This window comes from Artemia franciscana, chromosome 5, assembly GCF_032884065.1.
Source record: "Artemia franciscana chromosome 5, ASM3288406v1, whole genome shotgun sequence".
NCBI lineage: Eukaryota > Metazoa > Arthropoda > Branchiopoda > Anostraca > Artemiidae > Artemia > Artemia franciscana.
In genome coordinates this window covers 53,321,916-53,347,290 of record NC_088867.1, presented here as the reverse complement: position 1 = coordinate 53,347,290, position 25,375 = coordinate 53,321,916, and the positions used below count along the sequence as shown (strand labels likewise).

The following is a 25,375-nucleotide window of genomic DNA, read 5'->3' as shown; positions in this document are numbered from 1 at the left end:
TCCTGAAAAAAAGGAAGAGAAAAGAAAACAGGTGTAACATTTATTATATATAGCCTCAAAGCTGTATTTTTGCGCTCAAATTTTCCAACTCTATACGAGCCCTGCGAAAAATCATGTAAGAAGGTCTGAGGGTGGAGTAAAAGTCAATCTCTGATTTAGCTTCAATTAGACTGAGGCTGAATAGAGATACTGCGGGGTAATAGCTCCCCTCTAGTTGCTGAAAAAATATTTTCTCTGTAGCTACACAACCTATGTTCACATGCTTACCGGCAAAAAAAAGGGGCGCTTGTCTTCTAAACGCAGAAAATTTAAGCCTTTTCTTTATGTCATGACGTCCAAATGGACCTTAAATTAGAAGTAGTGCCTTTGTAAAATTATGTTTTTTTTATTGGACCTTTAACTTTAAAAAACAACAACAAGTTTTTTAACTGAAAGTAAGGAGCATAAGTAAGGAGTTAAGAGAAAGAGTTAAACTCTAGCGTAAAGAGCGGGCGTTGAGGAGGAAAAGTCCCTTTCATATACGGAGTAATTTCTGTTTGTTTTAAGTTTTAATGTCAATCCTTACTTTCAGTTAAAAAACTTGTTTTTTTTATATAATTTGTTAAAGTAGCTTCATCATTATTTCGCATATTGGTTCCATCCAATCATGTTATTTTCACTTTTGTATAAAGGCAATCATCAAGATTCCACATCTTTAAATGAAAATATAATTTAAATTTTGAGACACATTCACACTGTTTTCTCTATATTCTGAATATGCATATTTGGTTGCAAAATCATCAATGACGGGATTTTCAAATATTTCCCAATAAAAGCAACAACTTGATTCATTGCCATTTATATACGGAAAAAATTATTAGACAAATTTTAAAAGATTTTCAAACAGTAGAGGCAGATCTTCGATTGTCACTGAGGGTGTCAAAAAGAACATCACCGGATGTAGTTTAAGTCCCTTCCCTAAAGTCATTGCATCCAATTAGCCTTTCCTCTACTCAACAAGATGTTTATTGAAATATATCTTATTATTTGAAATAATATCTTTTAGAGATTTCACATAATTTAACTCTATTTGATTATAATCTGTCCAATCTTTTCCACATTCAATCTCTATTTTTAGATAATTCCAGTCGAGGTTTAGTCATAGTACTATACATGGAACGAGCTTCATCTTTTGTATTTTTTATGGACGTCTTGAACAGTTGAGAATTGGCGATAATTTTTAAAAAAGTGCCAATCTCATTACCATACTGTCTTGTGTACAATAATTGTTTTTTATTGATCAACATTTATTATAGATAAATTTTATTAAAAAATTTCATTGAACTTTTTTAGATCCGAAACATATTCATTATTTTCTTCATTCAGATCAATTAATCTACCTAATTGATCAGTTATAGTCATTTTTAGCGCGTTGATATATTGGTTTTGATTGACTGGAAGATATTGCCTTTCTATAGGAATCTCAGAGATTACACGTTCTAGGTTCTGTTTTGGAGCAAAACTCCAAATCACATCAGAGGTTGTATTCCAATTCACAATTGAACTATCCACTAACGAGCAGTGAATATGCATTTTATCAACATTTCTTGTAATATTAGAAACTTCAGTACCTTCTTTATATTTACTGCTTAGTTGAGCTTCATTTTTAAATTCTAAAATAAAACATAAATCACTGTTAAACCGAAATATATAATTCTCTTTTAAAATAATAACATATTTCGTTGTTGCTAGATTGGATGAAATACTGATTGGGAATCGATCTAAGGATGAATTGAAATAATGAGTTAAGAAATAATTTAAACCCCCTTCATCATACAACCCATTGGGTATGACGACGTTAACCCAATAATCCTTATTTTTTTCCAGTATTCAAACATATTGTTTTTAAATTAATCAATAATGTTATACCATGAATACCATAGTTTACAGTGAATTAAAGCTATTTCATACTCAAAGTTTCAATCTAACGTCATCAGATTACTTGTATAAGACTGTTCGATTTCACTTTTGTTACCACTAGTGATAATGAAAACCATTTATTAGAAAAGTATTTTTTTTTAAAATAAAATTCAAATTCTGAGATAGTTGCTGTAAATAGTATTGTATTCATTTTTCTTAATGATTTTAATTTTGAATAATGAATCGAGCAGGTCAATAGTTTCATTTCTCAATTCATCAGATGTATTTCCAGCAGCTCGGTTACCTAGCAAACTAGAAAGTCTTTGAATCATATTAAATAAAAAAAACAAGTTTTTTTTTCACTGAAAGTAAGGAGCGACATTAAAACTTAAAACGAACAGAAATTACATCGTATATGAAAGGGGCTGCTTACTCATCAAAGCCCCGCTCTTTACGCTAAAGTTTGACTCTTTCTCTCAACTCTACTTTTTTAAAACAGTGAAAAACTTTGGCGAAAGAGTGGGGCGCTGATGAGGAAGCAACACCTTTCATATACGAAGTAATTTCTGTTCGTTTTAAGTTTTAATGTCGCTCCTTACTTTCAGTTAATTCCGACCCTGTTCGAAAGAGTATTAGTGAGAATAAAAGAAACTTTTCACAATTTCTTCCGAGGGGGGATTCACTAGAATATTTTTTTGAGCGCTGAGGACACCTTAGCAGAAGCTCTTGCCAAAATACTTGCTTTGTCTCTTCGTTTAGTTTCAACGGCTGAAAATCCTCCTCGTTTTTATTTTTTATTTTTTGAAATAATAATTAACTTTTGAGCAATTACAAACCTTGCTCGAACAAATATTATGCGGGAGGACTTTCCACCGACAATGGAGGATTGAAATTCTAGTCGTTGAAGTGGGGAAAATAACACGTTTTTCCTTTTCTTTCGTTATAGAATTATAAACTGTATTTCAATGAAAACAATATTTATTTTTAAATAATTTAGTTTTCATAGTGCCATATCCAATTTTTATCCGTAGAGGATGGTATGTTTTTTGGAGAGGGTTACAAAAAGACTCTACAAAAGTCATTAAAATTTGTTTATTTGCATTTTTGTAGCGTTTTTAATTTTTACCTTTGGGTGAGGGCGGGGGGGGGGGCTGAAGCCTGGAAACACCCTTTAGTCTTGATAAAGCGTCGAGATTTTTTTGACGAGCATATTTGTTTTTTAATTTCGCTTTGAAATCACTTAAAACAAACATTGCTTTCAGTAAAGCGCGAATGACACTCGCGCTATAACTCAGGTACAAGGGGGATGACTTCCCAGTTGATATATCTAGCAATTCCTGTTTTAAGTTTGGGTCGAATATCTTTTTTTTTTCTGGTACATTATAAGTTGATTATTGGTCTTATTTTTTAATAAGTCTAATATCTGTTTCGTTTAACTTTAACATCTATCTTTTAAAATTTCTTCTTCTTTAACTACAAATGGGATTCAAGGAGAGGGAGGGGACTTTCCAGTTCATATATTTCTGTAATTTCTGTACGTTTTGAGTTAAATATCAATTTTTTTTGGTACATTATAAGTTCATTATTGTTTTCATTTGTTATCAATTCTAATATTTGTTTCGTTTAACTTCTACTCCATTCTAATTTCTTTTTATTTTTCTCTGCTTAGGACATAGTTTCTTTTGTAATTTTTTTTGTTTTTTTTTTTTAAATTGAAGTTAGAAAAGGTTATTAAAAAAAAAGAAGACAGCTTTAACCGTCCATTGGCTATACAGTAAGTGTTCTTTAGATACATACACCAATTCATCAATCACGAATTTTTTTTTTTATAGATGGGAGCTAACAACATCTTCAGATGAATAATATGCTGCAGAGCTAGTTGTCAAAGCAAGTTCAAAACTTGAACAGAACTAAATTAGCGCTTACTTGTATTGTCAGTTACTAAGCCCTGTTCCTTTTCTTCTAGCCTACATACTAAACTCGTCCGTAAAAAAAACTTCCCAAATAAGCTCTTCAAAATACATATTGGAAAAAATTTGAACTAGAGAAAGAGATAGAAGAACAAGAAATAGAGAAATAAGAGCTATAAGAGACAGAAGAGCTAGAGAAAGAAAACATACTTACAGCACGTTCCGCACTTCTAGCAACTTCTAGTAGTTTAGGCACAAGAGTGCTGACATAAGGAGACATTAAATCGGATGCTTCTTTTATCAAACTGTCTAACACTGACAAGATTGGCATTACAACACCAGTTGTCACCGCGGAGTTCTGAAGAGACGTGACAATCAACGGAAGAAGCTGAAAAAAAGACACGCTCAAACTTTTGCAGCATAAAATTGAAGGGTCAGTAAGGTGCTTTGAGAGGTCAGACTAAGAGGCATTCCTTATTTATAATACACACAGGCCATAAAATAAAACACTGTCTTTATTATGGCTTTTATAGTTGATGTCGGCCGAATGACAAGAGCCTTTCATTCATCGGATTTCACTTATGCTGGAAAAACCAATCCAAATGTGCCTGATTTGCCTTTTGAGCCTGAGAACTCACCTATGGAGACTGGAGCTACAAGAATTAGTTAAAAGTATGGACGACTTCTCCTGAGAAAGGTATAGCTAGGACATGGCTTCAAAAAATACCAGGGAGCACCGCCCTAAGTACACTAATGAATGTTTTTTTCAACAAAGTTCTATTGTAAAACATAACAACAAAATCATTTTTTTTCCAGAAGCACTTCATATGAAAGGGATGGTCGTATACACTTCAGAGGGGGATCGTTCGATTGGAAATCAAAAGTTCTAGTGCTTTTTTAAGAGACAAAAGTGATCGATGGGCACCCTCCCCCAACACTCTTTCCTCCCCAAATGCATCCGATCAAGATTTTAAGCTAGCCATTTGGTTAGAAATAGTCCAAAAGTCAAATAAGTTTGCTTCCGTGGTTTACAAATTCCCCAAGAGCCTCAAGGTCAAGGGCTGTAAATTATGGAAGGTACCCATTGTTAACAAGAAGGGTTTTTTATTGAAGGGCTGAATGTGTAAATTTTGGAGGGGACTCATTCTATTGGAAATAGAAAGCTCTAATGCCGTTTTGAAGGATCGATAGTAATAGGAGGACAACCATTTCCCTTCCCAATTGCTACCAATTTTGAGGTAGCAATTTAGTTGAAAATAATCCAAAGGTAAAATAACTACGCTTCTAGGGTTGAAACTAATCAAACCCTGGGGAAAGGGCTGCAAATTATGGAAGATACACAATGTCAACTTACAAGGATTTTATTTGAAAAGAGGGCATGCTTGATGCTGGGTCTCCAAAAGACCTATGGTATAAAGATGAAACTTAAGGAAATGTTGCGAGGAATAATCACACTCTAAAAACACACCAAGCTTGCTAGTTGCGCAAATGGAATTGCAGCAATATCTAAGGAACGACTGAGGGTATTAAATTAAAATTTTCAAGGTATGTTGAGGAGATGATGAAGATTGAGATATTGGTGTCCCCTCCTTGCCCTTTTTATGTGCCCCATCTGCTCGATACTAATCGAAATTTTGAAATTGTCATTTTGTTAAAACCAGTCAAATTTCTGAAAGCTAGAAGTCAAATAACTATGCCTCTAAGGTTGATACACACCAAGCCCAAGGGAAAGGGCTTCAAATTATGAAAGTTACAAGGATTTTATTTGAAAAGAGGGCATGCTTGATGCTGGGTCTCCAAAAAGGCCAAGGGTATAAAGGTGAATCTTTAAGGAAATGTTGCGAGGGATAATCACACTCTAAAAACACACCGAGCTTGCTAGTTGCGCAAATGGAATTTCAGCAATATCTAAGGAACGGCTGAGGGTATTAAGCTAAAACTTTCAAGTTATGTTGAGGAGATGGAGAAGATTGAGATATTAGTGTTCCCTCCTTGCCTTTTTTGTGCCCCTTATGCTCAATACTAATCGAAACTTTTAAATTGTCAGTTTGATAAAAACTAGTCAAAATTTTTAAAAGCTATTCCTCCAGGGAGGCCATGCCCCCCACAACCCAACGTCAAGAACCTGCAAATATGCAGATTACCCATTGTAACTTGCAGGATTTATCATTGGGAAAAGGGGAAATGTCTGATGCCTGGTGTCGGGTGAAACTGTGGAGAATGTTGAGCATTATGTTAAAGTAAATCGAAGAGCACTATGATTTGCTGATTAATAATTTTACTTAATAATTGTGATTAATAATTTCAACACGGACTTGTCGAGGGTTTTGAAAGGAACAATTTGATTGTATGCAACCGAAATGTTGCAAAAATATTTTCAATAGACGGTCATGAATACCGATCTCCATGTAATAAACGTTCAGCGTTTCAACTTGTCTCAGCTGACATGACGAGTGAATGTTTCAACATATTATGCAAATAAGAGTGCTTCGTCAAATTAGGCTGCGGTCAAAGATTTTGATCGACGAGACAGGCAATTGAAAAAGAACTTAGCATAAATAGTTCACAAAAGTACTTAGTGAAAGATGGTAAAGAAGCGTTCTAAAAGAGGACTTGGCTTAGTTACTGTGCAGAAGCACAAGGAAAAACTAAACCAAAAATTGAATGACAACTAGACACCCTCCTTTTTTCTTCAAAGTCGTCTGATCAAAATTTATATCCATTTTGTTCAGCATAGCTGAAAGTTCCAAAAATTATGCCCTTGGAGAAAACATAATCCCCCACAGTCCCTGGGGAAAGGCTGTAGGCAAATAGTTTGAATTTTTACAATAAGGTCCTAAAATACACTGATCGTCACGCCATCATATTCAGTGTGCCGGAGAACTTTAGAAGTTTCAAGCTCCTATCTCCAAAAATGTAGAATTTTACTATTTTTGCCGGTAGACAGATCACGGATGTTTTGTTTTTTCCTCCAGGGGTGATCGTATTGAAGTAATGATCCTAGAAGATCGGGAGTGGGTGCATTCGAAGGGAAATTAAAAGTTCTAATGCCCTTTTCAAGTTACCAAAAAGATTGGAGGACAACTGAACCCCTTTCCCTCCCAGTTTTTCCTCAAAGTTATCTGATCGAAATTTTCAATTAGTCATTTTGTTCAGTATAGTCGAAACATCAAATAACTGTGTCTTTAGGTGCAAAATGAACCCCTACAATGTGGGGAGAGCCCTGTAAGTTATGAAATTTGCAAATTGTTTATGTATAGTCTTTGTTATAGGGAATTATACAGACATTTTTCAAGGGGGGGGGGGGTTGGTGCTTGGGGTTGATTTATATAGGGAGAATCTTCCTTGAGGAAGGAAATTTCTGTTTTTTTCTCAGGGGAAATGTTACACTGGGGGATCTGACAGAATTACTATACGAAATTCTTTCCAATTGTCTTACATCCTCTTCGCCAATTTTTTACTGTGGAGATGTCCCAGGGAAATTATCCAGGGGCTATTTTCCGCGTGTTTTGATTTCCCGGTAATAATTTCGACGGGAGAGGGCGTTTCTGGAGTGACTAAGAAACCAATTAAAAATTAAAGTCTTATTCAAATGAAAGAATGCTAAGGAGAATTTTTCACGCTGAACCGTTCGCAAGCAATTTTACAGGGAAGGGATTCTAAGCGAGGATGGAACTGTCTGGAGAAAATTTAACGGGGGGGGGGGGACTTTATGCTGGATGAAATTTCCACTAATGAGTGTTCTGTGAGGGGGAGGGGTTTCATAGAGGATGAGCCAGGTTTACTGACATTATTTGAAAACGAGCCGAAATTATTCCATTAATGAACGGTTGGCACCTCCTCAATACCCTGCTCTTTTACTTTCTCTTTACTGCTCTTTACGCTAAAGTTTGACTGTGTGTCCCAATTTTGTTAAGAGCAGCTACTGAAACACGGGGGCCGTTCAGTCAGAACAGGAAGCTTTTTCAAAATTGCTAAGAGATTTAGCATAAAGAGATAGGTATTGATGACGAGGCAACCCTTCCTATATGGAACAAATCTGCCAAAAACAATACATAAATTTCAGTTTAATTTTTCACGCACAATGAGCCAAGTTTGAATCTGCATTAGTTGAAAAATGTTCAGAAATTAAATAAAAAAAAGTTTTTATTTAGCTCAAAGCAAGGAGCGATATTAAAATTTAAAACGAACAGTAATTATTTCGTATATGAAAGAGGCTGTCCCCTCTTCAGCGCCTTGCTCTTTAAGCTAAAGTTTGACTCTTTGTCACAACTCTACTTAAAAAAACAAGTAAAAAATTTAGCGTAAAGAGCGAGGTATTGAAGAGGGAACAGCTCCTTTCATATATCAAACAATTAAATTGAAAGCAAGTTTAAAAGCTCAATAGACATAAATTTTCAAAGTGCAATAAAAACTTTGCTTGTAAATTGTTTAGATTAGAAGATAGGATGGATTGCACTGTTTCTATATCTTTTTTTTTCATACCATACCGAATAATTAATACAAACAAAGTATTTTGTTTCTTTTTAGTTACTAACAATTTAGTTATTAACAATTCTTTTGTATTTAATTATCTTATGTACGGAAAAAGCATGAAATGTATTTTACCCATTATGTTTTGTTGCGACCTAATGATATGCGCATTTTTATTTCCACATGATGTGTTGTTTCTCTCCACTTACTGTGTTCAATATTTGTGTACGAGAATAAATCCCTTTATCATCTTTCAATTAACCCTCTTTCAAGTTTCTGTTGAAGTTGTTTGTAGTTTCAATAAAATTTCGGAACACGATACAAGTATAGAACAATAGGATTTCATTTCATTAATCTTTTTCAGCACGGATGGAGTTGTCTTAGAAACTTTGGAAGGTGCTAATTCAAATGAAAATTGAAACTTTTAGTGTTTTTTATAAGAGTCAAAGGGATTGATCCCAGCCCGTTTCCCTCTCAAGCCCTTATTTGCTACCCTTCATCCTAAGATATTAGAAGAAAATTAGCCATTTTATTCAAAAAATCAAAATGCTATGAATTTTCACCGTAAAACCCTCATCTTTTTTATACCCAGGACATAGCCTTTAAATACTACATAGAAACAATCGATAAATTGTATCATTTATAATTCTTCCCCTAGTGTCTGCTGAGGGCGAGGCACCACATATATATGAAAGTCAGAAATGTAGCCCCCTTCCCCTCATTTATTTTCCAACGTCCCTTTCAACAAGCTCTAAAATTTTCAACTTAATATCCTCGGCTGTTCTAAGGCTATTGATGATAGAAACTTATAATAACTCACGTGTTGCTCTAATGTTAATCAATTACCCCTTCAAAATTACCTGAAATCAGTTGAAGTTAGAAGTGGTCACATTTGAAAGTAGGAGTAGTCAAATTAATGAATGGCCGCAGCCGTTGTAGAAGTAGCAGCAGTAAGGGGTTTAAAATTTTCAAGCTAAAACCCTAAGGTATTCCTTAAGTGTTTCAATTACACACTTTTTTATAAGCCATCTACACACACTGTTCTTTGATTTAGTTAAAAAATACCTCTCAATATTCACTGAAGTAGCACATTGACACCCTTACTCTTTTGGAACACAACTGGGTTGAAACACTCCCCCCTTTCTCAGTGATAAATCCTGTGTGTAAACAATCGAAGATTGTGTAATTTTTAAATTGCCAAACAATTTGCAGCAAACTAAGCGTATCTTTAGTGTCAATATTTTATAATTTAATCCTCACGTCTTCTCCCCTAAATAATTATTTTTCAAATTTCACTCCTTCTTTCGTATAACCAGGATGCAAACGGTGGTTTTCAATTTAGTTCGAAATACCGCTCACTATCCACAGAAATTCCACATTTAGACCCTTACTGTTTTGGGACACAACCAGGTTCGAACGTTTTCAATTTCCCAATGGAAAATACTGTGCATATAATCTAAAAATTGCGTATTCAATGAACTGTCAAATAATTTACCCTAAATAAGCCCTATTTAAATTACCCTAAATTCTTTTTTGTCAATGTTTTATCAATTGTCTTCACGTTTTTCTTTAATTGATCCTTTTTTTTTTAAATTTACTCTTTCCTCAACTTGACTAAAGGCTAATACCGAGAGTGATACAAAATTCTTCTTATCTGTTGGCTTCAAACCTTAATAAATCAAACCTAAATGTTGGCTAATCAAACCTAAATAAGCCATAATTAAATTACCCTAAATTTCTTTCTTGTCAATTTTTTATCAATTGTCTTCACGTTTTTCTTTAATTGATTCTTTTTTTTTTAATTTACTGTTTCCTCAATTTGACTAAAGGCTAATACTGAGAGTGATACAAAAATCTTCTTATCTGTTGGCTTCAAACCTTCTTTTTGCGATTTTGTCTTTTAAAATCAGGTGACAGCTTGAAACCCTGCTTATCAAATTTTGCTAAAACAAGTTAAGGACCACCTTGTAAATCTGTTTGTATTCATCAAAAGATATCTGCCCCTTTTTTGTATAGTATGATCTCTTCTGCATAGCTAATTTTCGGTAATCATACGTCTAGCCTTAAAAGACACTAATTAAAATTAATAAGCAGTAATGATATATTTCAATTCTTACGCCAAAGACGTGAAAAACTGGAGAAATTCTGAATTGTTAACGAATAACAAAACTTTGGAAATCAAAACCGAACAGAAATTAATTTAAAAAATTTCCGAAAAAAAAAGTTTTTCAAAGAAAAGTAGAGTCATATTAAACTGAAGACTAGCAGAAATAAATTCCTATAATAACTCAAACTCGAAATGACCAGAAATTATTATTAAACAATATATGAAACCCGAAACGAACAAAAATTAAATAAACAATCATATTAACATACAGATAACAGGTACTAACATAAATGTTTTAAGAGATTTTAAAACGAGTAAAAATGAAATTCAAGTCAGTCTTAAAACGAACAAAAAACAAAAACAGAAGTTTAAATATCAAAGCAAATAAAATTCAAAGTTGTAGCTTTTTAAGCATATTTCTGGAACTTTAGCATAAAGAGTACCACGGGACGTTGAGACGGCGGCCATCCTTCTCAAATACACCATTTCTGCTAGTTTTCCTTTTTAATGTCACTTTTTACTTTCCTTTGATGGTTCACTAGAAAAAAATTTTCTCCTGGGAAATGCCCCAAACAATCAAACATATACCCGTTATCAAAATTAGGAAAAATTCGTGTTTTGCACGTAAGAACTATAAATCTCCGCAAAAGAGTTCTTTGACATGCCGAATATGAAGCTACAATCTTCATCAAGAGCGTACCCTTTTCCGGTGGTTTCCCTATATTTTTTTTTTATCATACATTACCAATTTTCTCGGGTTCGTAACTTTTATGGCTATTTATTTTACAATAATTTTATATATTTTGAATAAACAACAAGTAATAAAAGTAGCACCGTATCTAAAAGTTGGGTTAGATTAAATGTTCCTAGCACCATATCATTCAGTTAAATTTCTCCTGGGAAATGCTACAAACAATTAAACACATACCCATAATCAAAATTCTCGGGCAAAATTCCAAATTTAGTAGTTTTGAAAATAGGAACTTTATATCATAGGCAGCGCAACGGCGCTGCCCAAGTAAAGAGCGATGTGGGCGTTTTTTTCTTTTTTTATAGACCAGGGCATTTCGTATAGGAATTGTCGTAGAAGCTTCAAAAGTGGTTTATTAAATTTAAAAGTGCAAGTTCTAGTCCCCTTTTTAGTATTCTAAAGTGATTGAGCAGCAACCAGTCCCCCCTCCCATGCTCATCATTTCCCCAAGTACATCCAATCAAAATTTTGAGATAGCCATTTTGTTCAGCGTAGTTGAAAGGTCCAGTTATTAAGCCTTTGAAGATGTGTTGTAGTTTTACGCTTGGAAGATTACTTGATTTTATTTCTGCTCATTTTTGGATTAATGGAGCTCTTTATTTTTCTTTGAAAAACTTGTTTTGTGAAAAAGGTTTTTTAATTAATCTTCACAAAAGAGCTCTTTGACATGCCGAATATGAAGCTGTCATCTTTATAAAGAAGGCACCCCTTTTAGATGGTTTCCCTGCTTTTTTCTTACATAATACCAATTTCTCAGACTCGTAACTTTTTATTACTAATTTCAATTTTAATAAATTTTATATATTTTTAATAATCATGAAAGGAAATTCATGTAATGTAACAGTTGTAAGCAAAATTATGTTTCTTAAAATTTCCCTTACTATAGAAAGATGTCATTCTTTACTTAGTCCTTTACCACAAATTGATTATTTGACGGATCTTTGAATAACTATGAAATTTACCTTGATATTTAAGAAGAATTATAAATCGTTGTGCAATTAAACCTGGAAATGAAAATTGGATACTGGTAATGCATTAATCTGACTACTATTTCTCAAAAAGGGCCAAAATTTATTTCAATAACAATTAACTAAATTAAAATCCAGTATAGTTAAAATTTCCAAGTACATCCTAACTCAGTACCAGCACAGTCAATGATTTTTCCTTAAAATTACCGTCGATAGGGAATTTATTGAAAGATTCACCGCAGCAATTTTTCTGTGAGCCTAAAAGTGAGGCTGAATATTGTGCTATTGGCACAAAGTTAGCTACAGACCAAATGCTGGTGCAGAGAACAAATGAAAGTCAATGATAAAATTAAATGTTAATATCCAAACCAAGAACAAGCAAAACAGCAAGCTTGCCAATCTAAAAAATAACATTTCCTAAGTAAAGGGCCATGTGCACCACATTATTTATTTGTACTATTTGTATTAAATTTTTCCCAGATCATCCGTTTTGAAGGGACTGCTGTTGAAACTTCGAAGACGGTTCAGTGGATTGCAAACTGCAAGATTTGGTCCTCTTTTAACAGTTAAACAAGATTTGTATGCAACCCGGCCCCCTCCCGTGCCTGTTTTGTTTTCCAGTCCCGTAACCACCCATGATTGATCAAAATTTATAGTTAACCATTTTATATTAATTATCGAAGGGTCAAGTAAACACGCCTCCAGAGATGAAATGACCCCTGTAGTCCATGGGGCAAGGGCCACAAATCATGAAAATTAAAAATAATTTACAAATAGGTTTCAAAGTAGAAAAATGGGGCATATTTGATCTTGCCTTCCAAATGGCTCAAAGCTTTCAGGGACATTTTCTTGGATTAAGAGAAATACACACTTTTTGGTAGGGGGTTAAGGGGTTGGAAACAGGGCCATATAGCCTTTTGTCCCTGATCAGTTTGAAGCTTACAGCCAGCCTAAGTCTCAAAACAATTCGTTTTGGGGTAGAGGTCCCCAAAAATGGGGCTTGACAATGGTCAAAAATGTTTTTGGCTTGATTAATTTGAAACTTTAAATGATCACTACCTAGGGTAATGGGAATACATATTTTGGTCTGGAGGGTGTTATTTGGCCCTTAAATGGGCCATAAAACTCGTTGCCCTTGGTCAGTTTCAAACTTGCAACCGTAATTCCCTAGGCCAAGGAAAGTCAAATGAATAACAAAAGTGTCGGGACAATTGATGCCCAAAAAGAGGTCAAAAAACTATTTTTCCCCAAACTCAGATTTGAAAACCGTTGATATTTTTTTGCCAATTGACTTTAAAGTTACGAGCAGAAAGCACAAAGATAACCTTAATGAGGAGAAAAAATGGTTCTATCGATTCGTGACGTCAGAAAATACGACCAATATTTTTCTGTTACCCATAGATTCCCCATCTGACCTATTACATCGCATATATGGTTAAATTTGACTTGTTCTTGAAATATATTTTAGTTTAGGCTTGTTTAAATGAATTAAAGAAAATTTTCTATCAATACAAAAAATCCAAGACTTCTGATGGTTCCTTCAACCAATGGTTTAACAGATGTATTAGAACTAGTGGTAAAACTGGGTAAAGGATTAGCGACATATCAGGAACACGAAGCGCCTTTTGTGGCAAAATAATCACACCATAGACAAAACCTAAAATAATGTGTACTCTGCGATAAGACTTTTCAAAATTGGCAAAAAACAAGGGCGTTAGCTACAGCTTTCTGGCAAAAACTAGGGCAAGAATAAAGTAACCCTTTTCGCATATTCTCATAATTACTTCCCACATTTTAACCTCTGAATATACGGTGATGGTTGAGCTTAGTCGTATCTCTTACTATTCATGACATTACTCTCCCCCTCATATCTTAGCATTCACTACAATAGTATTAAAAGACTTCCAGCGCATGTACAGGCACCTGGTCCGCTGATGCATGCTTTAACTCCTTGCATTGAGTTAAAATCAAGTACTTGCAGGCATCAAGCCATGACTAATTGTAGAAAAGGCCAAGACAGATAGTCCGAGTGAGTGAGAGGGAAATTTGGCATAAACCCTTTTTAGGAGTATATAAAAATGATGTTATTTCATTTGTTGATAGATAAGTTTACCTATCATCCGTCATTCCTAGCGCAGAAGTAAGGTAGATAGTCATAGAACTAAGGGATGAAAGATTGGATTGATTTTGGGTTGACGCGTGACGGACAATGGTCACTGGACTAGTATGCAAAATCTAGGATTGAATGTGCTTGGACTCACAGGCCACAGGCGAACAAGTGAAACCTAAGCCTAATAGGCTTGGCCGCTTGTAGTCTAAAGATGGAATACTGTGTCATAGGATGATGGTCAAGCTTAGTCGTACCTCTCACTATTCCTGACATTACCCTCCGCCCTTACATCTTAACATTTACTATAATAGTATTCAAAGACTTCCAGCGCATGCATGCTTTGCCTCTTACCTCTTTTAGATGAGCCGCTAAAATTACATGTGGTACATGAGGCAGTTGGTTAATCAGAGCTATGATGACATTTACTTTAACATCTCCCTCTGATTCATTATAGTTAGAAATGAGTTTGGGCAAAGTCATCTGAAATATCCTCTGCTTGTAAAGAAACCTATAAAAATAAGCAAAATATTAATATTTTTAGAATATTTTTTTTTTTTTTTTTTTTTTTTTTTTTTTTTTTTTTTTTTTTTTTTTTTTTTTTTATAATCCAGTGGCTTAGTTAAGATAGGACAGATACCAAGGCAAGAATTACCGAAAAGAAAGATTTGCTCAGGCCAAACAATTCTTTCTTTCAGAATTAAGTACTCTATGTTTTACAGACAATAAAGCATGTTAGTTCAAAGAAACCACATGAACAAATGAGGGAATAGGGTTTTTGGAAGAAGGTTAGGGAGAGAGGTGTGCCTAGAATGTTGGTCTTTCTTTTGTTTGCCAGATTCCAATTTAAGTGAAAACTACACAAAAGTAAATTACAACCAAGCCCAAGGGGGAAGAGATATATTCCTGGATAGGACACTGATTATAAATTGGAACATGTTTCTACAACTTGATTTAGCATCAGAAAAAAATCATCATTCGATCAAAAATAGTAGCCTACTATCAAAAATAACAAGAAGTGATAACATCCAACATATAAAACTGAATATGAAATAAACACATTCTTCCCTTAATCATAAAAGTTTCATTAGGAAAGAAAAGAGAATAAAAGAGCTGATTGAAAAAGTATTATAAATTAAATTGAATTTGCGTTAAAGCAGGAAATAACTGTTTTGATTGTATTCACAACACCATACATAGTGATGCTAGGAAGGTTTCATGGGAATATGGAGCTTCAGCACCCGATTTCAATAACGTACAATGAACATAAATCATCCTTTTCATATAAATTCCTTTCAAAACTTTGTCGCTTCGGGTGCAACGCCCACAGTCTTCTACGGACATAACTGTGCTACGTACTCCCCATACTTGAGTACGCCTGTTCCGTCTGGGGCCCGTTAGAATTAAGAACCGCCTCTCTAATGCAAGAACTGGAGTCAGTCCAAAAACGGGCAACCAGGATCATTTTGAGCAATAGAGACATTTCCTACCACGATGTTTGGCACTCCATTTGGGTGCCCTTATCCTGAAATTTGGCAAAATTCTGCTGTCCAACCCTGCTCACCGTAACATTTTACCACTAGAAGCCCTGACAGCCAGCCGTAAGAGACAGAAGCTAAAACTTGTGCCTGTGCGTCCTCGGATAAACCACTACCAGAACTCTTTCGTATCTTTTTTTATTTCAATATATAATAGTACATAATAACACGTCTTGCATTACAACATCAAATTAGCCATTTGAGCTAGGATTGTTGTTTAAATTAACCTCTCTCTCTCTCTCTCTCGCTCTCTCTCTCTCTCTCTCTCTATAAATATAATAACTAGCTAATTGGTAAATATTCTAATATCAACAATACATATTATTAAACAGAAAAATAGTATCCGTCATATGTACTAGATTTATTTTCAAAATCCTACACATTCTAGCTTCGAATATCAAGTTGAAACTTTCAGGGCATGTTCAGGGAGATGTTGAAGTAACCCACTACATACACTACAGAACCACTAAATGGCACTACATGCATCCTACCACAATTGCTACAATTACTACTACAGCTAAACCTATTACTACTACTGAGGCTATGGACATCAAGGTGAAACTTGCAGGCCATAATGCCAGAAAGGTTAAGCCAATCAAAAGGCACTATATGCATATTCCAGCTAATATTACTACTGCTACTACTCCTACTGCTATTGCTACGACTACTACTACTACAGAGGTGAAATATATCAAGGTGGAACTTTCAGGGTGTGCTCAGAGGAATGTTGATGCAGGTCAAAACACGCTACGTTAAAGCCGGTTATCAAAAGGGCGAGCCAACAATATCCCCGGAACAACTTATGGTTTTAAGTTAAAACTATCAGAGGATGCTAAAGGGGAAGTTGACCAAACCAAAAGGCAAAATTTGCATAATACTACTACAGCTGCAAGTTACTATTATAAGCTAGGGTATTAAGGTGAAACTTTCAGGGAATTTTGAGGGGGATGTTAAACCAAATCGAAACAAACACTGTTAATGCAAGTTATCAAAAAGGGGTTTAACAGGTATAGCCAAGGAGCTGCTCAGAGTTTTAGATTTAAACTTTCAGTTTGTGTTGAAGAAGATGCTGGACCAACCCAAAGGTACTATTTGCATTCTACTGCTACTACACATGCTGCAACTGCTCATAATACTGTTATTATTAAGACTATTGTTATTAAGAAAAATCTTTCAGAGATTGTTCAGGAGGAAGTTGGACTAATTCGACCACAATATAGGTTATCAAAAGGACGTATAAACAATATCTCCGCAACGGCTCAGAACAAAAAGTTGAAAATATCAGGGTATGTTGAGGGGACGTTGAATACTACTAATACTTGAACACTACTAATACTACTACTATTGACATAGATATTGCTACTCCCACTTCTCCTACAACCGATACTACTGCTGCTAAAACTAATACTCTTGCTAAGGGTTTTAAGTTAAAACTCTCAGGGAACAATGAAGATGGTATTGAACTAAATCAAAACACACTATATGCATGCAGGTTGTTTAATGGGTGTATCAGTAATACCTGAAAAATGACTTAGAGCATTAAGTTAAAGCTTTCAGGGAATTTCTAGAAGAGATGTTGAACTGAATAAAAACATAGTATGTATATCTGGGTTATTAAAGGGATATATAAGCAATATTCCATAAGCGCCTAAGAGCATTAGCTAAAACTTTTATGGTTACCAATGTTACTACCCCTTTTGCTACTAAATGTACTACTACTCTTATTGCTACTAATGACTTATATCAATAAAAGTTTAAGTGCATCGAGGTTGGGAATATCATAGGACTAATATAGGATATAAATTAGTAACTTTTAGGGAAACTTTATTTTGCTATAAAACTAACTCAAGAAGTAATATATAAATGCTGGTTCTTAATGCAGGACGCATCAGCAGCATCTTAAGAAGTGTGTATCTAAAAGGTTGTTAAAAGGGCATAGGTGGGATATCTTAGGACTAAAGTAGGATATAAATTAGGAACTTTCAGGGAAAGTTTATTTTGCTATACAAGTGCCTCAAAAGGTAATAAGTACATGCTGGTTCTTAAAGTACGACATATCAGCAGCATCTTAACAAGGGTGTATCTGCAATATCTATGGGATTGCTTGGAGCATTAATGCGAATGCATGTCACAGTGACAGTTGCTTCTTGCGACTACGACTACTTGCGATTACTACTGTGACTACTTGGAACTATGACCGTGGCTACTAGTAACTGTAATTTTGACAACTTGCAACTGCCACTACTGCTACTACCACTATTACTATTTACCTAAATCAAAAGTATTTAAGTACGTCCAGGTTGTCAAAATGGCACAGATGCAATATCTCAGAAATGGAATAGGGTATTAACTTGAAATTATCAGGGAAAGTCCAGGAGGCTATAAAACTAAATCAAAATAAACTTGAAAAAAAAACCTCAAGCCAGTATGCTTCTACTACTACTACTAGTATTGCTGCTTGTACTGCTACTACTAGGATTTACTACTGCTATTGAAAATAAGGACTTAAGTTTAAATTTTGAGGATACGTCGTGGGAACATTAAACTAAATCAAAACACACTGTGTACATGCAGGTTATCAAAGGAGTGTATCAGTGATATATCAAGATCGGCTTAGATATTAAGTTAGAACTTTTAGGGAATGTTGAGGGGACGTTGAACTAAAGAAAAGGCACTATAAGCATGGTATTGTCACCACTCCTGCCACTATTACTGCTGTTACTATGGCTAAAGGTATTAAGATGAAACTTTCAGAGTATGTTGAGGGGGAAGTTTAAAAACGAAAAGAAAGTATGTGAAAACTACTACTACAACCTCTAGCACCAGTACTGCTACTGTTGCAACTACTACTAATACTAAGGCTATTAAAGTGAAACTTTCAGGAAATGTTCCACTAAATCAAAACTCACTATGTGCATACAGGATGTCAAAAGAGAATATCACCAATATTCCAGGAATGGCTTAAGGTATTATGTTTAGAATTTCAGGGCACGTTGATGAGAATGCTGAACTAGCCAAAAGGCACAACGTGGATGCTACTACTACCACTTCTACTGCTGCTAAAACTACTACAAAGGCTAGAGGGATTAAGGTAAAGCTTTCAGGAAATGTTGACGGGGATAAGAAACTATATTAAAATTCACTATCTTTGCTACACTAAAGGGCGTATAAGAAATATCTCGGGAACGGCTTAGTGTATAGTTGAAACTTCCGGGGCATGTTGAACTACCCAAAGGCACTATGTTGATACAGAAGCTACTGCTATTTGTAAGGTTAATGGCATTAAGGTGAAAATTTCAGGTATTGCTGAGGAGTTATGTTGAATTGGATTAAAAGACCCTAGGTGCATGCACATTGTCAGAACATTGCATCATCAATATCTCAAGAACAGCTTAGGGCAAAAGTTGAAGCTTTCAATGTATGTTGAGGGAGATCTTGAACAAACCAAACGACACCATGTGCATATAACCACTACTACTATACTATTCTTCAGAGAAAACTAAGAGGGATGTCGAAGGCTAAGGGCATAAGGTGGAACTTTTAGAGTATGATGAGGAGGTTCAAAAAGGTGTATCAACAATGCCCTAGTAATGCCTTTTGGTAGTCAACTAAATTATCAGGACTACTAACACTCCTACTGCTATTGCTATTACTATTACTACTACTAATACTCCTGCGACTATTGAGCTAAATCAGAATATTGTTTAGGTTGTCAAATTAGGATAGGAATCATGCATTCAGGAAAATTTTGTGTCCACATAAAACTAAATTAAAAGGCATTATGTGCATGCAGGTTGTACAAAGTGTGTATCAGCAATCTCTCTGGAAAAGCTGAGGGTATTAATCTGAAACTGTCGGGGCTACAACTATATACACTATTCAGCTAAATCAAAAGGATTTACGTGCATCTAGGTTGTCAAAATGGCATAGATGCAATGTCTCGGGAATACAATAAGTTATTAAGTTTTTGCTTTCAGGGAAGTTGAGTGGGGTGTAAAACTAAATCAAAAGGTACTATCTGCATATAGATCGTCCCAAGGGCTTAATTTAGGGACATAACCCTGGAACTTTGAGAGCTTGTTTTTGGAAATTTTGAACTAATTAAAAAGACAATATGTCCACCCCAATTTGTGATAAGGGTGTATTTGTAATATCTCTCAGAAACTGCTAAAGATACTAAATTGAAACTTTTAAGTATGTTGAGGAGGAGGTTTAATTAAACAGGAGACTATTTTGAAGTTTATTGATAACAACAGACATTTTAAACCTTTTCATCTTTGATAGTGTCGATAAATCCAAATTTGTTGGAAATTTCAGAAAAAAAACAGAAACAGAAGTATAAGTAAGGAGCGACTCGACCCAATAGTAACCGAAAATCTAGCCAATTAATCTAAACAGAATTGGATTTTTATGCTGATTATCGAAACATTTCTCCTTATGACAAATTTTTAATATGCTCTTCAGATGGTACAAAATAATCTCTTCTGTACAATTTTAGTTAAAAATTTGGAAATTTCAAAACATTGGCAACGATGGTCATGTTTCTAAGGTGCCTGTGTATTGTAGTAAAGGGAACTTAACTCTCTTTGAGGAAGTGCGTTTTTGAATTACATCCAAAAACGTCTGAATAGTGATGGCGCAGTATGAAGAGCAGCGGTGTGCGATTGAACTTTGTGTCAATCTTGGCAGAATCTTGTCCCAGAACCGAACTTTTGGAAGACAAATATCGACCTGTATAATCAGCCTGTATATGGCTCAGAAAATGCCTTAGTATTGATAAATGAGTAAATTCGCTTTTGAATTTAAAATCATAAAAAAGTTAGATATTCCACTGGAGATTTTTCCAATTATGAAAAACACATATGGTAACGCAGAAAAAATACCGTCAAACGGTATAAGATTTTATGTGTCATATATCTGCAGGAATCAAGATCAATAATACGGATATTACTACCTTATATGAGCATGGCATTCTTTATTCAGGCATTCTACCGTGTCTTCCATGATGACCTTGAAACCATTGGCAGCTACTTTTCCAAATTCTGAGTTCAATAACATAAGCAAACTTTCAACGGATCCCGTCATTAACTCATGTCCCCTCATTGCAAGGCCTTTTGCCACCCACGACAATAAAATAACTTCATTTTCAGTCTGAAATTGTCGTTTAATAAACAGATTTGCAGCGTCTAGGATAAGAGTATCCTTTGTCTTGTTCAGCAAGGCACTGTAAAGTCGAGCCGCAGAAAGCTGCGCAAGGTTATCATTTGAGGTTAATGCTAAGTTTCTTGCAAGTTCTATTACATAGCTGCAATCAGGCATGTGTTGATATGACCCGAAAGATGCTTCTAGCAAGAATATCTGAAAATGAACACAATATAAAGACTATAATAATGACGAGGACCACACTGCCTTTGTATGTTACGAAATTTCCCCTGGATTTAACATGTGTTAGTATGGAATATGCTTCCGCAACCCCTGTGATGTGAATTTTGAAAAAAAAATTATGGAAAATATTTAGTTAAAAAACAAAAGTTAATGACAATTTCGATTAGACAAATTTTAATTATTTTTTTTTTACTTTGAATATTTTTGTTACTTTAATTAAGTGAAGTGTTTGCATGTCCGGGGATGAAGGGAGGAGCCCAGTCCTAAGGTTAAATGACTTGATTCATTGAGGAGGTGGTTGGTTTTGTGGAAGAGTGAAGTGGGAGCTGAAGTGCTCCCATGTTAGGAAAGAGTCAACATGCGTTTTGTCACAGAGCAGTATGTTTTAAGTGTATTTATTTTAACTTTTACAGAACAGATTCTATTGAATTTTGAAAAACAAGAAGTTTGGAAAGATGAATTTTCTGAGGACTGTAAATAATCAAAATAAGCTTTAAGCAACTATTTTGGCTATATGACTAACAATCATTTTCAACGACATATAAGACACAAACTAAAACAAAGAAATTAGTTAGAAATATAAATCAATCCAAAACTCCACAATAAAATAAAAGATGGAAAAATAACACAAAATATAACAGAGACTTAGATTCACCACATCGAAAGTTCAGCTACGGTTTAGTCTCACAAAGAATGAGACTAAGATACAGAGGGCTCTCCACTTGTCTCTAATGGCGTCAGTTCACGAAAATTTAAGGATGAGGAATGTATTTTCAAAATTCGTATTTTCAAAATTGACAATATTTGTCGATTCTTAATAAAAATTCCAAATGGAGGCAGCTTTTAAACGAAAACACTCCTCAAAAGAGATTTTTTTTTGCAAAATCTAGGGTAAAGAAAAGACCCAGCAGGCATTTGCCCCTGCCCCCCAAATTGACACCACTGCCGGTCATCCCAGATAACCCGGTACACACATATAATGGTAACATTGACCTGTTAAAGATTTGTAGGTTCAAATGAGTCCCAAGAAAATATTTCCGCAAAGAATAATTCGCAGAAAAAGACAGGTAGAATAAAATACAATAATATTAACTGCATGACAGATCTGAATTAAAAACACAAAGAAATGAATATAAAGACGACAAACGGGTCTACGATCCATAAATGAAAACGAAGAAAAATAACAAAAATTAAACGAATATTTCGCCCGTATCTAGAAAGGCATCTTCAGCGTAGAAAAAAGAAGAAATAAAAATCTAAAACTAACAAATATATGTATATAATTAAAATATATTAACCTAAATGAATTGTAAATGTTATGTAATTGTATGTTACATGTTTTAGGTAAGCAAATTTTAATTTTATATATATATGTATATATATATATATATATATATATATATATATATATATATATATATATATATATATATATATATATATATATATATATATAGGCCTATATATATAGATCTTAATTATAGATCTCAATTAACGTTCAAAAAAATTTTATTTACTTTGTTTACATTTATTTGCAAATTTTTACGTTCAATTTACGTTTTCGCTGAAGTCTCTGAATTTGGTATTCAACAATACTTCTTAAGCTTAACAAGAGCTAAGAGCTCATATGGCCCTTGTGACGAGGTCGGAAGAGCCAAGAGCTCATAGGGTATGAGCTCTAACAAATTCTAAGAATCAATAGATTGCTTTAAAAGGAAAATCAGAGGCTTAATGCCGGTCAAGATTTAAATTAAGAGCTCTGAGTCACGAGGTCCTTCTAAATATCCAAATTCATTAAGATCCGATCACCCACTCGTAAGTTGAGAATACCTCAATTTTTCTAATTTTTTCTCTCCCTTCAGCCCTCCAGATGGTCAAATCGGAGAAAACAACTTTATCAAGTCAATTTGTGCAGCTCCCTGAGACGCCTACCAATTTTCATCGTCCTAGCACGTCCAGAAGCATCAAACTCGCCAAAGCACTGAACCCCTGCCCCTAACTCCCCCAAAGAGATCGGATCCAGTCCGGTTACGTCAATCACGAATCTACGACATTTATAAGCGATTTCCAAAATTTCCGGTTCCCCCCTCCAACTTCCCCCAATGTCAACAGATCTGGTTGGGATTTGAAATAAGAGCTCTGAGACATGAGTTCCTTCTAAATATCGAATTTCATTAAGATCCGGTCACCCGTTCTTAAGTTAAAAATACCTCAATTTTCCTAATTTTTCCAAATTAACAACCCCCAGCTCCCCCAAAGAGAAAGAATCTGTTCCAATTATTTCAATCACGTATCTATAACTAGTGCTTGTTCTTCCCATCAAGTTTCATCCCGATCTCTCGACTCTAAGCGTTTTCCAAGATTTCCGTTTTCCAAGATTTCCGGTTTGCCCCTCCAACTCCCTTTAATGTCACTGGATCTAGTCAGGATTTAAAATGAGAGTTCTAAAGCACAAGATCCTTCTAAATATCAACTTTCATTAAGATCTGATCACCCGTTCGTAAGTTACAAATATCTCATTTTTTCTAATTTTTCCGAATTACCCCCCCCCCCCCCCCAAATCCACCAAAGAAAGCGGAAGCGGCCCGGTTATGTCTGTCATTTATCTTGGAACTGTGTTTATTCTTCCCACCAAGTTTCATCCTGATCTCTCTGCTTTAAGGGTTTTCCAAGATTTCCACCCCCTCCCAATGACACAGAATCCAATCGGGATTTAAAATAAGAGATCTGAGTTACAGGGTCCTTTTAAATATGAAATTTCATTGAGATCCGATCACTTCTTCGTAAGTTAAAAATACATAATTTTTTCTAATTTTTTAGAATTAACCCTCCCCCCAAACTCCCCCAAAGAAAACGGATCCGTTCCGATTATGTCAATCACGTATCTAGGACTTGTGCTTACTTTTCCCACCAAATTCCATCCCGATCCCTCTGCTCTAAACGTTTTCCAAGATTTTAGGTCCCCTCCCCCAACTCCACCCACTGACACCGGATCCGGTCGGGATTTAAAATAAGAGATCTGAGACACGATATCATTCGAATCATCAGATTTCAATAAGATCTGATCAATTCTTCATAGGCTAAAAATACCTCACTTTTTCTAATTTTTCAGAATTAACCCCCCCCCCCACCCAAAAAAAAACTCTGCTTATTTTTCCTAGCAAGTTTCATCCCGATCCCTCCACTCTAAGCGTTTTCCGATATTTTACGTTTCCCCACCCCCAATCCCCCCAATGTCACTTGATCCAGTTGGGATTTAAAATAAGAGCTCTGAGACACGATACCCTTCCAAACATCAAATTTCATTAAGATCCGATCACCCGTTCGTAAGTTAAAAACACCTCCTTTTTTAATTTTTCCGATTTAACGGTCCCCCCACTCTCCCCCAGATGGCCGAGTCGGGGAAACATTTCTAATTTAATCTGGTCTGGTTCCTGATACGTCTTCCAAATTTCATCGTCCTAGCTTACCTGGAAGTGCCCAAAGCAGCAAAACCGGGACAGACAGACAGACCGACACAATTTGCGATCGCTATATGTCACTTGGTTAATATCAATTGCCATAAAAACCCTATTGTTATTTTACATCTGGTATAAAAATTTCATGGGGGGGGGGCTAATAAGATGAATTGGATTTGCATATATTTTTTTGTTTCTTTGTATATGTAATAAAATACATTATTCAAGTAGTTTATATTAATCTATGGTAAGGGACAACTTCATTCAGCCTGGGATTAGCTCTATTGTGAAAAGTTTGACGTTTGAAAACAAAAATCGATGTTCGTATTTCTCGATTCAGTGCATCATTGCATTTTTGAATTTATTGAATTTTCAAATTTATGAACCCTATTTCCCAATAAGTATGAATTGTCGGGGGAAATTTTCCAGGAGCAGAATGTTCCCCGGGGGGAAGGGGAGGGGTTCTGGGAGCCGAAAAATCTCTAAAATATTACAGCTCAACGCTCTGCACGAATGAAAAAAGAAACAAGAGAAGAAGAGAAACAGATTCTATATAGTTAATTATTGATTAGATTAATTAGTTATAATTAATAGATATAATATAATTATTCAACGAAATTATCTTTCATTCACTCCAACTGTACGAAGAGAGTTACCCAAAGCATTTCAAAAGAACCTTCATTTACCCCTGGGATGTGCTACTGCCAAAATGTTTTCCCTTTATGGTTAGAATATCGTGTGGATGTGCTTCAGGTCCCACTTATAGGTCGAAGATACGT

At 34.9% G+C, this 25,375-nt stretch overlaps 1 protein-coding gene across 1 annotated transcript in view; it reads right to left on the bottom strand.

Moving 5' to 3' along the window:
- LOC136027595 (MMS19 nucleotide excision repair protein homolog) overlaps positions 1 to 25,375 on the bottom strand; it is a 122,018-nt gene that overhangs the window by 42,508 nt on the left and 54,135 nt on the right. The window contains exons 11-13 of the mRNA XM_065704988.1: positions 20,708 to 21,111; positions 14,570 to 14,726; positions 4,024 to 4,197 (exon numbers count right to left, since the gene is read on the bottom strand). Of these exons, the coding sequence (XP_065561060.1) occupies positions 4,024 to 4,197; positions 14,570 to 14,726; positions 20,708 to 21,111 (735 nt within the window). The remainder of the gene's footprint in view (positions 1 to 4,023; positions 4,198 to 14,569; positions 14,727 to 20,707; positions 21,112 to 25,375) is intronic.